The 12,532-nt window shown below is 42.6% G+C and overlaps 3 protein-coding genes and 1 long non-coding RNA gene across 9 annotated transcripts; 2 read left to right on the top strand and 2 right to left on the bottom strand.

Moving 5' to 3' along the window:
- The first annotated feature begins 356 nt into the window (after positions 1-356).
- On the top strand, positions 357-2,003 carry LOC104941905 (uncharacterized). Its single transcript, XR_797948.1, has 3 exons — positions 357-463; positions 1,307-1,386; positions 1,525-2,003. It is a non-coding gene; the product is annotated as an uncharacterized lncRNA (long non-coding RNA).
- Positions 1,705-5,040, bottom strand: dnali1 (dynein, axonemal, light intermediate chain 1). 6 transcript variants are annotated; one of them, XM_010767073.1, is made up of 7 exons: positions 4,822-5,002; positions 3,912-4,000; positions 3,289-3,425; positions 3,040-3,209; positions 2,631-2,809; positions 2,200-2,364; positions 1,705-2,097 (listed from the first exon to the last, which is right to left on the bottom strand). In XM_010767073.1, exons 2-7 carry the CDS (start codon positions 3,990-3,992, stop codon positions 2,062-2,064), a joined length of 768 nt encoding a protein of 255 aa, XP_010765375.1. In that variant the 5' UTR covers positions 3,993-4,000; positions 4,822-5,002; the 3' UTR covers positions 1,705-2,061. The 6 variants fall into 6 exon arrangements, with proteins under 6 accessions (XP_010765375.1, XP_010765376.1, XP_010765373.1 ...); XM_010767074.1 differs by lacking the exon at positions 4,822-5,002 and adding an exon at positions 4,136-4,371; XM_010767071.1 differs by having other exon boundaries at positions 1,705-2,364; positions 4,961-5,040.
- On the top strand, positions 4,477-7,358 carry snip1 (Smad nuclear interacting protein). Its single transcript, XM_010767075.1, has 4 exons — positions 4,477-4,792; positions 5,000-5,132; positions 5,632-6,263; positions 6,415-7,358. Exons 1-4 carry the CDS (start codon positions 4,632-4,634, stop codon positions 6,671-6,673), a joined length of 1,185 nt encoding a protein of 394 aa, XP_010765377.1. The 5' UTR covers positions 4,477-4,631; the 3' UTR covers positions 6,674-7,358.
- Positions 7,359-8,878: 1,520 nt separating this feature from the next.
- Positions 8,879-12,134, bottom strand: gnl2 (G protein nucleolar 2). The gene is made up of 5 exons (XM_010767068.1): positions 11,943-12,134; positions 10,979-11,083; positions 9,965-10,123; positions 9,506-9,613; positions 8,879-9,405 (listed from the first exon to the last, which is right to left on the bottom strand). The coding sequence occupies exons 1-5, from the start codon at positions 12,117-12,119 to the stop codon at positions 8,893-8,895; spliced, it is 1,062 nt and encodes a 353-aa protein (XP_010765370.1). The 5' UTR covers positions 12,120-12,134; the 3' UTR covers positions 8,879-8,892.
- Positions 12,135-12,532: the final 398 nt, after the last annotated feature.

Genomic DNA, 12,532 nt, shown 5'->3' with positions numbered 1-12,532 from the left:
TATATATATATATATATATATTTCTATTAATCATTTTCGGCCTTTCGGCATTCGGTTTTCGGCCAACTGTTTCCTATTTTCGGTATCGGTTTCGGCCAAGAATTTCCCATTCGGTGCACCCCTACACGAGAGATGCATGATTAGTTGACCGTTTTAACCAGCCGCTAAACCCCTGAGGACTAGCAGTCGTCACTTTAACTTTTTTTCTGCTGAACTTTGGCACACTGATACGTTATTTGATCTGCTGTTGAATTCCAGCCGGCACACTGAAGAACACCGTGCATTGACACTCTGCGCCATATTGAACCACTCTGATTTCCAACAGATACCAACAGGAGTAAACTGTTTGCTCTGTTGGCTAATGATCCACTTGTTTCTTCTTCTCTGCGCAGGATACCCAAGGCACTTGCGGAAAAAGCATTCGCAGACATCAAAGAAAAACAAGCTGCAGCACAGATTCAAGGTATTCTATCCACATGTATGACTTTGTATGGTGCTGATGTCGTGCTTTTTATCAGAAGTATGACATTTGTTGTTCGGGTCCAAAGGAACATTCATGTGAACAAAATAGAAAATATAGAAGCCATACAAATTGGGCTGGTCAGGCTGACATTAGGCACTTTTACACCGGAGTACTTTTCCCGTTTAGTTCCGATAGTTCCTGGGATTTTGCGTTCACACCAAAAAGAGAACTTAGTTCATGAGAACTTCCCCCCCCTTTTCAGTCCCTGCTAGAGAGCTGGTACTTTCCTGGGGAGAAAAAAGTTCCAATTTCTGATTGGCTGGGCGGATTGCAATCCACGCCCCGTAAAACTCTGAAAAGGTTTGTGAAGCCGCCATTGTATTTGCTGGCATTAGCATTAGCCCTGCGCACCAGCGGAGAGAGAATAACTTATGGCAACACAAATAAAAACATGGTAGCGGTGGAGTGATGAGGAGGTGTCGGCGTTCTGGCGATTTACTCGGAAGGCTTCAGTAGAAGCTGCTGGGAGTCCCAGCAGCTTCTACTGAAGCCAGTCCCCAACTCCGGGGACTTCCGGCCGGGGACTTCGGGTGGCAGTATACGCCGTGAAGTTGTTTGCGGCCTGCCAGTAAACCCAAAGCAGAAGAAGAAGAAGTGACGTCAGCGGGTTCATTCGCGTAATCTTCCCTCAGGGACTTATTCCGGTGTGAACGTGATCTGCTCTTTAGTTCCATGGGGGAACTAAGTGCTGGGAACTAAGTACGGCAAAGTACTTGGTGTGAAAGCGGACATTGTGATCCATCCAGGCACTCAACTGACTTGTCAATGTTTGTTTGAATTCAGCTGTAATCCAGAGAAGCAAGAAGAGGAGATCTGAGGAGGAAGAGAGGTCTAACCAAGTCCAAAAACTGACGTCTAAACAGGTATGCAGTGTTTTTTCTCTCTGACGTCAAACAGATCTTTCTGGGTCGACGCGGTAGGTGAAGGATTTATCTTACTGATGAGACAGGACTGGAGTTGAAAAGCTCATTTTTTTTCTTTATCTTTATCCCTTTCTACAGAGAAGAGCGATTGACCGTGCTCAGAAGGGGAAGAAAATTGGCGTGCGCTATTACGAAACAGCCAATGTGAAAAACAAGAACAAGGACAGAAAGGCCCCAGCGTCTGCCACAGAAGGCCAGAGGTCCAAAAGAAGAAAGCACTAGACTGGCGTCGTGAAACACATTTGTAATAAATCTTTATTTAAACTTGCCAAAAGCCAAGTTTTTTTTTGAAAGTGTGGAGTTAACAGAAGGTGGAATGCTAACTTAGCATTAAAAAGGTCTGTATCAAGTGGTCACTTGCGGCCTTGCCTTTTGAAACTCCTTCTCCCCTTCAGACCAGAACTGTTTTTGAATGACATTTCATTCATCATTTACAGGACAGGTGTAATGCTCTCTTGATGTTAAAGAAAACTGTACGTGTCATGTCATGCTGTAATAAAAAACGTGCTAATGACACTCACTTCTGTTTACTTCAATTGATCATGTAGAAAGAAGACGAGACACATTTACTAACATTGTGTACTGGGAAATGGTAACGCATCTTGTTTGGCGGAGTTACTTCTTTGGCGTAATGATCCCTTCCAGTTGGTTCTAAATAGAAAGAAAAATGTCAATTCTGAAAACAGGCAACACGGCTACTATCCGGGTTAAATCTAAAGAAGGTGCTTTTCTTGTTGTATTAATAAACCATACCTTGAGCTGCTGGTTGGTTCTCTTCAGGAACTGAATCTCTTCACTGTGTTTCTTTTCCTCCACCTGTCGCTTCTCGTTTTCTCTCTTTTCAATGGAATCGCTTTTAGCTTTCTCCTCATTCAGTTGCTTCTTTAACTCTTGTTTCTCATCTCCCAGTTCAGAGATCTAGGGTATGTGAAAAGAAACAATTGTAATTTAGTTCCAGAATAAAATATTTCGAGAGCTCTACTGCCGTCCTTATTTCACAATAACTCTTAAAGGGAAATGGCGCCCTCTGCTGGATACTTTACTGAGCTGTTCCTGTGGCTTGAGATCAGTGGAAAACTACTAAATCTCTTATTGCATGTAGCAAAACTCTCAGATTTGGGGGTCTTCATGCCCCTTATTGTCTTGGCAGTTGTAAGTCATAACAAATAATGAAATGTCCTTACTCTTCTCTCCATGTCGTCCTTGCCCTGCTCAGCCTGCAGTGCTTTCCTCATTCCAAAAGCCACGCTGCTCTCATACAGTGTCTGGTAGGCGGCCATAGTCATTTGAATCTCATCTCTGACCCTCAACAGAAGCAGACCCCTCTCGGCACAATTGATGGTCACCTGTCTGATTAGCTCATCTTAAAAGAAAGTTGGAAGATCAGACAGTTGAGTTAATGTTGTGAGTGAAAACTGCCTTCATTTGATAATAGGAACGTTGTTCCATCAGAAGAAAGACTACAAAGGATATAAATCCAGCGTTGTATGAAAACCTAGATAAAATCCTTGGCCTTACTCTCTGTGTGTAAGGCATTGTATACATCTATTATTGTAACCTCAGTAGTCACCAGCATCTCAGATTCTTTCTTACCAAAGCACTGGGAGAAGAGCTCCCTGCGGACGGGGCAGATTCCTGTCTGTCTGGCCTGCCTCTGCTGCATCTTGATGTCCAGCAGTTCCTCTAGGCGAATAACATCTGCTCGTGTACAAGGTGCACTGGATACTTGTTGAACCCACAATTGGTTTCCCTCCATCCATTCCCTGTAATGGTAGAAGTTTGGATTAATGAAAGCATGGTTTGAGTTTGTTAAGCATAACATGCTGAGAGGGAAAGCAATACCTGGGTGGAAGGATGGCATTGAGGATCTCATCATTTTCCTGCTTGGTGGCATCAGCAGAGGCTGATTTTGGTTTTGGGGGTTGGGGAACAGGGCTAGAGTCAGCAGGCTGCTGAGGGCTTACTCTCAAAGGCCGTCCCTGTGGTGAACAAAATGTAAGTTGCATTAAACATTACATTTCTCAATTAAATCATATTTTGAAAATAATCAATACATTTTCTTGGTTGTGCATTAAAAGCAAAGTGATAACAGTAGTATTCTTGCAGATGTTATGCTGATGTTGCCACACATACAAAATAATAGCTGGTGTAATGTGAATGAGTGATTAATATAATATTTTTCCTGTTTCAGATTTAAATCCACTTTTAAATAAACAAAACAATAGTAAATTATGAATAGCCTACAATACACGATTGATCTTATTTCCTATTTATTTTTAAGCCAAGTTCAGACTACAACAAACATCTAAAAACAATATACAATGTGTAACACAATCATACTTTTCATCACTTTCTGACTGAGTATTTCCCCTCTATACCTGCACCACTTCAATCCTCAATCCAAAATTATTTTAGCCAGGTAAGGTCTAAACCTGGTCTAAACTCGGATTTCTGGTTAAACTTACCTTTGGTGATTTTCTGTCTGTGCTTTTGCTGACCAAAACAGCATTCTCGTATTTCAGGAGAGACTCGGAAGGTGGAATCATTCTGTCGACTATAAAAAATAATAAAGTTATTCACTAAATCATAAATGTCTTGCTGTGAGCTTCACTTACAGAAATAGCGTTGTGTGGTTGCTAATAAAATGCTCATTGTTTGCGTTGTTATGACAACAGCGTATCGGTGTTACATTTTGATTTGTCCGGTTGGGATCAGCGGTTTGGTTCATCAACACAATCTTCGTTTATAATATTTAGGACAAAACATTAATTAGAAGAAAGAAGAAAGGCTGTACTTGCTGTGGTATAAATTATACGCCCGTTTTACGACTTGTTTATGTTTTTAAGGGAGATCGCTGTTTTAATTGAAACACTCGTTGTAAAAAATGTTAATATTTCGTCCTGTCATTTTACACAACACCAGCTTTATTTAATATGTTACCGTAACCGTAACGTAAATGATAGACTGAGTCATAAGGAACCAAAATCGAGCCCTGTAAGTCATCACGTCGACGTCATTTCTCGGTACACCACAGGAAACGGAAGTTTCCAAATTGAGCATAATAGTCGAAGTTTTGTAATCGCTACGTTTTTGAGTTTGCTTTTGTTTGTTTTTTTACATGCTGTTGGGCGAACGGTGATGTTTGATTAGTTACACAACGGTTGGATTAGTCTACATACATTAGAATGACCAAAGAAAAGCGACACAGGAGACGGGAATCCCCGGAGCGGGAGCCCAAAGTTAAGATAAAGCAGGAGCAGGTGAGCCCTGTTAGGCCACAGAAAACACGCCGCTCTCGGTCCAGATCCAGCGGCCACTCCAGTCCACAGAGGAGAAGAACCAGCAGGTATTTTCGATTTAAAGTCATTTTATTACCTTGACAGACACAACATACGCGTTCGCCAGTGAGTTTAAAGATGTTTTGCCTTCCGAACAAACGCAGCTAACGCGTTAGCACATTTTAGCTGCATCTGAACGGCAATCATTTGTTAGTTTGCTATGTAAACGTCTTTACAAAGTTAATTTAGGGCCTTTTTTTGTGTTCTTCGTGTAGGTCTCCCGCCAGGACAAGAGACCGTTCACCAGTTAGAAGAGAGACTTCTCCCGTCAAACGAGGAAGCAGATCCACCAGAAACAGAAGAAGTCGCACTCCTCCACAACGTGGTGCTGATGTCAAAATAAAGCGGGTGATTAGGTCCTACATTATTAGAAACATGCCATATAGCTTTTATCATTGGATTTTTCTTAATTCAGAGGTTTAAGTTACTCCACTTTTTCTTTCCATGTGGCACATACAAGTGGAGGCTACCAGTGTTTATCTTATAATTTTGCACCTTAAACAGCTGCTTCTGTATTGGCATAGTACCTAAGAGTATGTCAACTATTTTCCTACGACAGATACCACTTCTCACTGGCTCGCTCATTTAAATTACTATTTCAATGGCTATTTCTACTTGATAAAAATAAACAAATACACTTTTTTTTTTTTTTAAACGTAGCAATTGAATGTTTTTGTAGTTCAAACTTGGCTCTGCTCGCTACATTGAGAGCCAGAATTTTTTGTTTTATTGGGCCCGATAGCATAGCTACCACATGTGAATTCGCAAATGAAGAATGACTACACGTGGTTATTGAAGGCAAGTCAACTCAACTCTCTAACTGTCGATTTTACAAATAATCTCACAGGAGCAGGATGAGCCACGGACCAGTGGGGAGGATAGGAGGAGAAGAAATGAGCAGCCAGAAGAAAGGCGGAGCAGGTGGGAAACAGACAGACCGCGGGAAACGGACAGACCGCGGGAAATGGACAGACCGCGGGAAATGGACAGACCGCGGGAAATAGACAGACCGCGGGAAATAGACATACCGCGAGAGAGAGACCGTGGCAGAGACAGACAGCAAGAGCAAGAAGCACTTGGCTCTCAACAAGATGAAAGACGGCAACACGATGAGCGGCGCAGAGAAAACCGCCAGCGGCGTGAAGAAAACCAAGAACAGGATTTTGGACAGTCTGAAGGAGGGGTTGAAGACCCAGATGACCCGCCTCCTGACAAAGAGAAGCCCAACTTTGGACTGTCCGGGGCTCTAACGGAAGATACCAACACATTCCGGGGGGAGGTGATCAAGTACAATGAGCCACCTGAGGCTCGCATTCCCAAGCGCAGATGGCGACTGTACCCTTTCAAGAATGATGAACCCCTTCCAGTCATGTACATTCACAGACAGAGTGCCTATTTGTTGGGGCGGCAGAGAAAAATTGCTGATATCGCCATTGACCACCCTTCCTGTTCCAAGCAGCATGCAGTCTTCCAGTATAGGTAAGAGTAACAATGATCAGCTATGTGTTTTTTACTTTGCTGTGCTATAAATCTCCTATTTCAATCTGTATCATTTAAATAGAACTCCTCTGCATGCTGCATAACACTGATTTAAACTGCTCTTCCTTCCTTCCTGTCTGTTTCTCTGCAGGCTGATGCCGTTTACTCGTGCAGACGGCACCAGTGGCCGCAGGGTGAGGCCTTACATCATTGACTTGGGTTCCGGCAACGGCACCTACCTGAACAACCAGCGCATCGAAGGTCAACGCTATTACGAGCTCAAAGAAAAAGACGTTATCAAGTTTGGCTTCAGCAGCCGCGAGTACGTCCTCCTGCACGAGTTCTCAGACACAACCGAGGTGGACACCAAGGAGGAAGAGGAAGAGGATGATGAGGGCCTTGATGAGTAAATTGTTCTCAAAAACCCATTTGTCCAGTTCATTAAGGGTAGATAACTTCTCCATTAGTGTTCAGCAAATGGCTGTTTTTGCAGGGAATGGAACAATTAATGGAACTGGTAAATGTTGGACTTTATTTCAATAATGGAACAAGGCTGGTTTGTATATTCTGTAATTACCGAACTGTTGCTTAAACCTGCCACAACTGTCTCAGAGAAGACTTCCTATTCTCAGGTTGTTTGTGTAATATCTGTGTAAGCGTTACTGATCTCACATCTGACAGCGCTCACTATACAAAGTGCTCAGTGCCAGATAAAGATTCTTGCTAAATAAAAAAAGTTAATTTTATATTTTTGGATCACAGCACTCGTACAAAGTTTAGCAGAAGACTGATCTCTTGTCTTTGTCCAGGCTGTATATATCAATGTATGATACGTGGAATGTGTACTCTAGATTCATGTCAAATAAGCATTGCTTATTGTCAGAGTAAAAACATTACAGACATTCTTGTAATGATGTTGCCTTTTTTTTTGCTTTGTAGAGCAGGGGGAAACTAGTTGATTCAGTTGTGTTTCCTTTCACCAATACTGTGTGGATTTACAGACTCCCTGTTTTAATTTTTTTTTAATTTTTGAAGCCGACAGCATTCATAGTAAATTTCCATCTATGTACTTTGAATAAAGATCGTGAACATTTGGATTGTCTGGAGAGTTTTAATGTAGACACCTCATCAGATACATTTCCATTTTATATGTCAATAATTGTAATGTAAGATTACCAAACATTAAGACTAAGCACTTGTAAATTGTGATTCAACATTTACTGGGAACATTTCATGGAAAACTTTCTTTCAGCATATCTACTTTTTGTTTAGCGCAGCTGGGTCGGGGGCTTGGAACTGAACTCCAAGCTCTCAGATTAAAGTAAATATTTAAGAATCAGTCCTTAAATGTCCCCATGTTCAAACCTTGTTCAGCTATAATATTAAATTCTCCCTGACCCCTGAATGCTCTCTCTTTTAGTTTGTTTTGTTTGAAGGGAATTACATGAATAAAAATCAGACAGGTCAACAGAAGAAGAAGCCAGAGAAATGACAAAATAACATGTTTTTTTTTAATATATTTTTTCTAACGGATCAAAGACAGGTTTTTTCATTATTCATATGCAAGAAGACATTATTTGAACAAAATAAATAATTATCTTTAACATGTTGCATTATTGTTGGGACACAGCAATCATCCCATCAGTGTTCACCTGTAACCATCGGAATTGAATAACAGCTTTTCACAGCAGAGGTCATGCGAGAGTCGAGGCTTGTGTGGCGTTCAGTGTCAGTCTGAAAATGTCAGCGGGCGGAGCAGGGGAGGAGAGGAGGGAGGGAGAGAGGGCGGGTCGAGTGGAGAAGAGTACGGGAATGGTAGTGGATATGTGCTGTGAGCGGGGGCGTTGACACACCTGGGGAATTACAAGAACAAGCAACCGTGTTGTCAGATTTCTAATGGAAGTTGTCACTACAAAGTTCATGCATTGAGTTCCAGCTGCGGAATAAGTGACAACATGTACACAACGGAGCGCAGGAGAATGAGCCTGCGCGAGCTGAAGAGGAAAGATCCAGTGTGGGTGTCTGCTGGAAGTTTGTGGCAGGACTCTCTGGCTATAGAGCTGACTGCCAGCGGCTCGGTTAGACCGATCGTTTCCCCACGCAGTCGGACCAGGGCTGTCTCCGTGGCATACATCTTGAACGAGGACGCGTCCGTGCCGCAAACTGAGGAGAACTTATCCCTGAAATGTCTGAAGGAAGCTTGCGCGGACGCACAGGCAGTTTTCAAAACAATCCCATTTGAGAGAATATCCCTTGGCACCACGGACATCCTGGATAGTTTCTACAACGCAGGCAAGTGCAGGCATGCTGACTGCGGGGTAATTTAAGCACTAGGCCGACCCCGCTGACTAACCNATTAGTTGACCGTTTTAACTAGGGATGCACCGAATATTCGGCCGCCGAAAATTATCGGCCGAAAATGGTTAAAAAGGCTCTTTCGGCTTTCGCTTTCGGCCGAAAGCCGAAAGAGCCTTTTTAACCATTTTCGGCCGATAATTTTCGGCGGCCGAATATTCGGTGCATCCCTAGTTAAAACGGTCAACTAATCATGCATCTCTCGGTCTGGCAACTTCATGTTTAAAATTAGGGCAATACAGAAAATGAATAAATAATGCAAGTGAGTGTGGTCTTACCGGATTGATGAGAAGCACTTGTTTTGGGCCCGGTCCAGGAAATGCTTGTACTTGTTGATCTTTTCATCCAGCTGACGGATCGTCGCGCGTGGCTTCTTCTTGTCGGTCGGAGCGGTCGTGGGCTCTGGGGCCTCAGTCTCTCCATCGGCTGGTTCCACACTGGTTCCGTCTTTCCCTTCTTCTTTCTCTTTTTCTTTTTCTTCTTCTTCTTCTTCCTCCTCCTCCTCCTCTTCACTGTCTCCCTCTCCTTCCCCGTCAGAGCCTGAGAGGTCAGACAGTCCCAGGTCAGGCATCTCCACAGGAACCAAGTCTTCTTCATTGAACTCTGGGGCCACGTTGATCTTCCCGAAGTTCTGTTTCACACTAGAGATAATCTTCTGGACCCGCTCCTTCTGTCTCTGCTTCTTTTCGTCCTGTTCCTCCGGGACGGCTTCAGGATTGTCTGTCTGTTCCTCCATCACCACCTCTACTGCCTCTGAGGGGCCTTCAACTGGCACTGGCGCCTTGCCCTAGAGAAATACAGAAACACAACACAGGTCAACAACATAAGGCACAGTTGAAATGTCGTTCACTGATAAACCACAGGTGGAGAATTCAGTAAAGTCTCACCTCGTGTTCCCCATCAACACCGGGGGGTTTTACAAAGAAGGGGATACGTCCTCTCTGCCAATCGTTCAACACCATTTTGGCAACTGTGGAGATGTCCGGCTCGCCGCCCTGTAGAATAACGGGAATACCTTGATTTAGTTTAGGAACTAAAAACAGACTTTTACATTTGCTATTCAGCTTAAAATAAACCATTTGTATTAAATAAGGATTCACTGATGGACACTTTTTAATATATCATAGGAAACATTTGTTGAATATCCACAAATGCTTTAACTGAATGTATGACTCATACTGATAACGAAGTCTTGTTGATAACCATATTCACTGCTTGTTAGCCGGAATTATTTGTTACGTTTTTCATGAAAAAAATGGATAGAATTACAACGTACGCGATTAACAGCTGTAAGTACAGACAGTTCATGTTCTGCAAGCAAGACAAAATGAAAGGAACATGCACACCTTCATAAGTTTCCCGGTGCGGAAAGCCAGCTTCTCCAGGAAGTCTTCAGCAGAGTTCCAGGTGGGGATGCGGTACGTCTTCTGAATGTATTCTGGCTTAGCCCGCTCCAACACTGCCCCGATGTGCTCCTCCGGGACTCTGATTTTCTCCACTTGAACCTTTGTGATGAGGGAAAAGACAAAAAGATGTGAAAAAGATGGACCTGCAAACGTTTCATTTACGGGGACTAGGTCTGAACGATTAATCAAATCGCAAAGCATGCGTTTTTTTTTCAAAATCTTTTTTTTTTTCTTGTGTGTCAGTCATCCACACCAATCAGAAGTGCTGTGCTCCACATTTACCAGCCATTGTTAACCAATCAGAAGTGGCCCATGATAGAAGGTGATAGACAGATTGTGAAAGTGCCTGCCCTTTCCAAATGGCTTCCAATGGAGCTTTCCTAGATGGTTTGGTGAAACAAACCATCTGAGTCAGGTTAGTAATGCTCCATCACATGTTTCTATTACAGGGTGAATCTTAAACTGAAGCTTGACTTTAAAGCAGCCCAACGGAAGTGTCATGTAAGTTTAGTTCTTTCACTCGTAGCTCGGGCTGCGGGGGTGCTAGAGACGGGAGCACGTTGATACGACCTTCCTAGCCGGAGTTATGGCCGCATTTTACAATAAACTTACGTTGGGTCGCTTAAAAACAAATATCGCAATTCGAATCGCAATATTTGTCAGAAAAATCGCAATTCTATTTTTTCCCAAAATCGTGCAGCCCTAACGGGGACTGCATGGCCTCCATGTTAAACCCAATAGCTGGAAAAGGCATCTGGAGGATCAGATTAAAGCCAGATCTAAAGCAACTTTGACATTTCGTCGGATCAGATGTTACACTTGTTCAGTGTTATTAGGAAAACAATTGAAATTGAATTCACCTCACTTGTATTCTGGTGATAGCATAAGTATAAAACAAGGCAAATATCACGATACCATGGTAAACAAAAACAAAAATATATAAGGGAGACTTACAACTCCTTTCAGGACGATATCAGACTCGCTGTCTTCTGACGGATAGACGACCCCAGGACAGTCAATGAGGAAGATGCGTCTCATCAGAGTGATGTACTGCCACACCTAAGAAAGGAAGGAGATTAATGTTATCTGTAGAATCTAAATATTTCCGCTCCACATGCCATGTTCAATAATGTGTGATTTGACTTGATCTTGTTGGTATTTCATGATATAAAAAGAAAGTCAACTATTCAGATAAGGGAAGCAAAACATTATTGAACATTATGTTTTGATGGAGCTCAGCAGAGACTGTTTGTCTTATGTTACAAACATAACCTTTTCCACTATTGGTTCGTCAGAAGGACGGTAATGAAACTTCCTACTGAGACACAAACACATATCAGGTATAACAAAAGGGAGCGTGAGGATCACAGCGGTGCTGCGGATCATCAGACTGTTTTCGCTGTTAAATAGCGTCGACTGTGAGGTGAGTAACAAACACAAGGTGAGAGATAAAGGAGTGTTGGCCACAGGCCCATCAGATTCATTGGCTAGGTGTTCAAGGTCCCTCTCCTTTTGTAGGTTTTCACACCCTCTTTCTTCCAAACAGGATAAGGATAAAAGGCTTGTTGTTCTTTCTCCTGTTAGTCTTTTCAGTTATGTAGTTAAAAACAACTACTTCTGTTGTTTCAGCTATAAATAATAACCAAGAAGGAGGAAAAACACATTTTCCCCTCACATAAGCTTCCCTTGGAGCCAAAGCTTGTCTCACCTCACATAACACCTTTTTGCTCCAACACCTTTTTCTAGTAGCGTTAATGTACTCTTTTCATATTCTTAGTCTTCACATTGTCGTGAGTGTCAAGTCAAACCTGATTTTCTTTCTTCTTCTTCTTATTATTTCTCTTTACTCGGCACATATTCCATTGGTCACTTTGCACGGTTGCATGTCAGAGGTCTGCGTGGCTGAGATGACACTCACCTTGGTCTCTCCGGCGAGGGGGGCCACATTGCAGACTTTCTTAGACCGCAGGGTGTTGATGACCGAGCTCTTTCCCACATTAGGGTAGCCAATGAAACCCACACTAATCTGTTTCTTGTCAGTGTGGAGCTGTGGGAGACAAAGAAAGTCAGAAGGTTGTGTTTCCATTGAAGTCATTTTAGATGGGGCTCTGTTGCCATTTGCAATAAACCAAGGGAACTTGTCACAAGTCCAGAACTGCAATGTAGTTTGTTCAAAACACAAAGGATATCTTAAAAAGGGTTTCTTATGTAAACACAACAATCACGCAACCTTTTAAAACCAGGGATATTTGTTAATATCCCTGGAGGTAAACCCTAAACGCTGTTTTGGAACAGGCTCTTTTACTTTGTTGTCTCACGAATTCTGGGTGAATGTGGTGCAACAGAGTACACTGCATGTTATGTCCAATTAAATCTAACAAGAATATAAAACCCTTTTGATTTCTTGACCTTTTAGATCTTTAAAGCCCCACTTTCACAAATCCGTTCCGTTCCTTAGCCACTGCGTCATGTCTCTTGTTCAGGTCAAGAACACCTTTATTAATGTTC

The sequence above is a fragment of the Notothenia coriiceps genome, unplaced genomic scaffold (assembly GCF_000735185.1).
Source record: "Notothenia coriiceps isolate Sejong01 unplaced genomic scaffold, NC01 NC01_scaffold00004052, whole genome shotgun sequence".
Classification (NCBI taxonomy): Eukaryota; Metazoa; Chordata; class Actinopteri; order Perciformes; family Nototheniidae; genus Notothenia; species Notothenia coriiceps.
The sequence above is the reverse complement of the archived record's forward strand: the minus strand, read 5'-3'. Positions and strand labels throughout refer to the sequence as shown.

Bases quoted from the DNA above. Each gene is read 5' to 3' on its own strand.
- snip1 (XM_010767075.1), top strand. From the start codon at position 4,632: ATGACCAAAGAAAAGCGACACAGGAGACGGGAATCCCCGGAGCGGGAG. The intron at 5,133-5,631 runs GTGATTAGGTCC...ATAATCTCACAG, and splicing joins CTGATGTCAAAATAAAGCGG to GAGCAGGATGAGCCACGGAC. The intron at 6,264-6,414 runs GTAAGAGTAACA...GTTTCTCTGCAG, and splicing joins CATGCAGTCTTCCAGTATAG to GCTGATGCCGTTTACTCGTG.
- gnl2 (XM_010767068.1), bottom strand. From the start codon at position 12,119: ATGACTTCAATGGAAACACAACCTTCTGACTTTCTTTGTCTCCCACAG. The intron at 11,084-11,942 runs GTGAGTGTCATC...TTCCTTTCTTAG, and splicing joins CCCTCGCCGGAGAGACCAAG to GTGTGGCAGTACATCACTCT. The intron at 10,124-10,978 runs GTAAGTCTCCCT...CTCATCACAAAG, and splicing joins ATATCGTCCTGAAAGGAGTT to GTTCAAGTGGAGAAAATCAG.
- dnali1 (XM_010767071.1), bottom strand. From the start codon at position 3,992: ATGATTCCACCTTCCGAGTCTCTCCTGAAATACGAGAATGCTGTTTTG. The intron at 3,210-3,288 runs GTATTGCTTTCC...CTACCATTACAG, and splicing joins AATGCCATCCTTCCACCCAG to GGAATGGATGGAGGGAAACC. The intron at 2,365-2,630 runs GTAAGGACATTT...CACATACCCTAG, and splicing joins AGGACGACATGGAGAGAAGA to ATCTCTGAACTGGGAGATGA.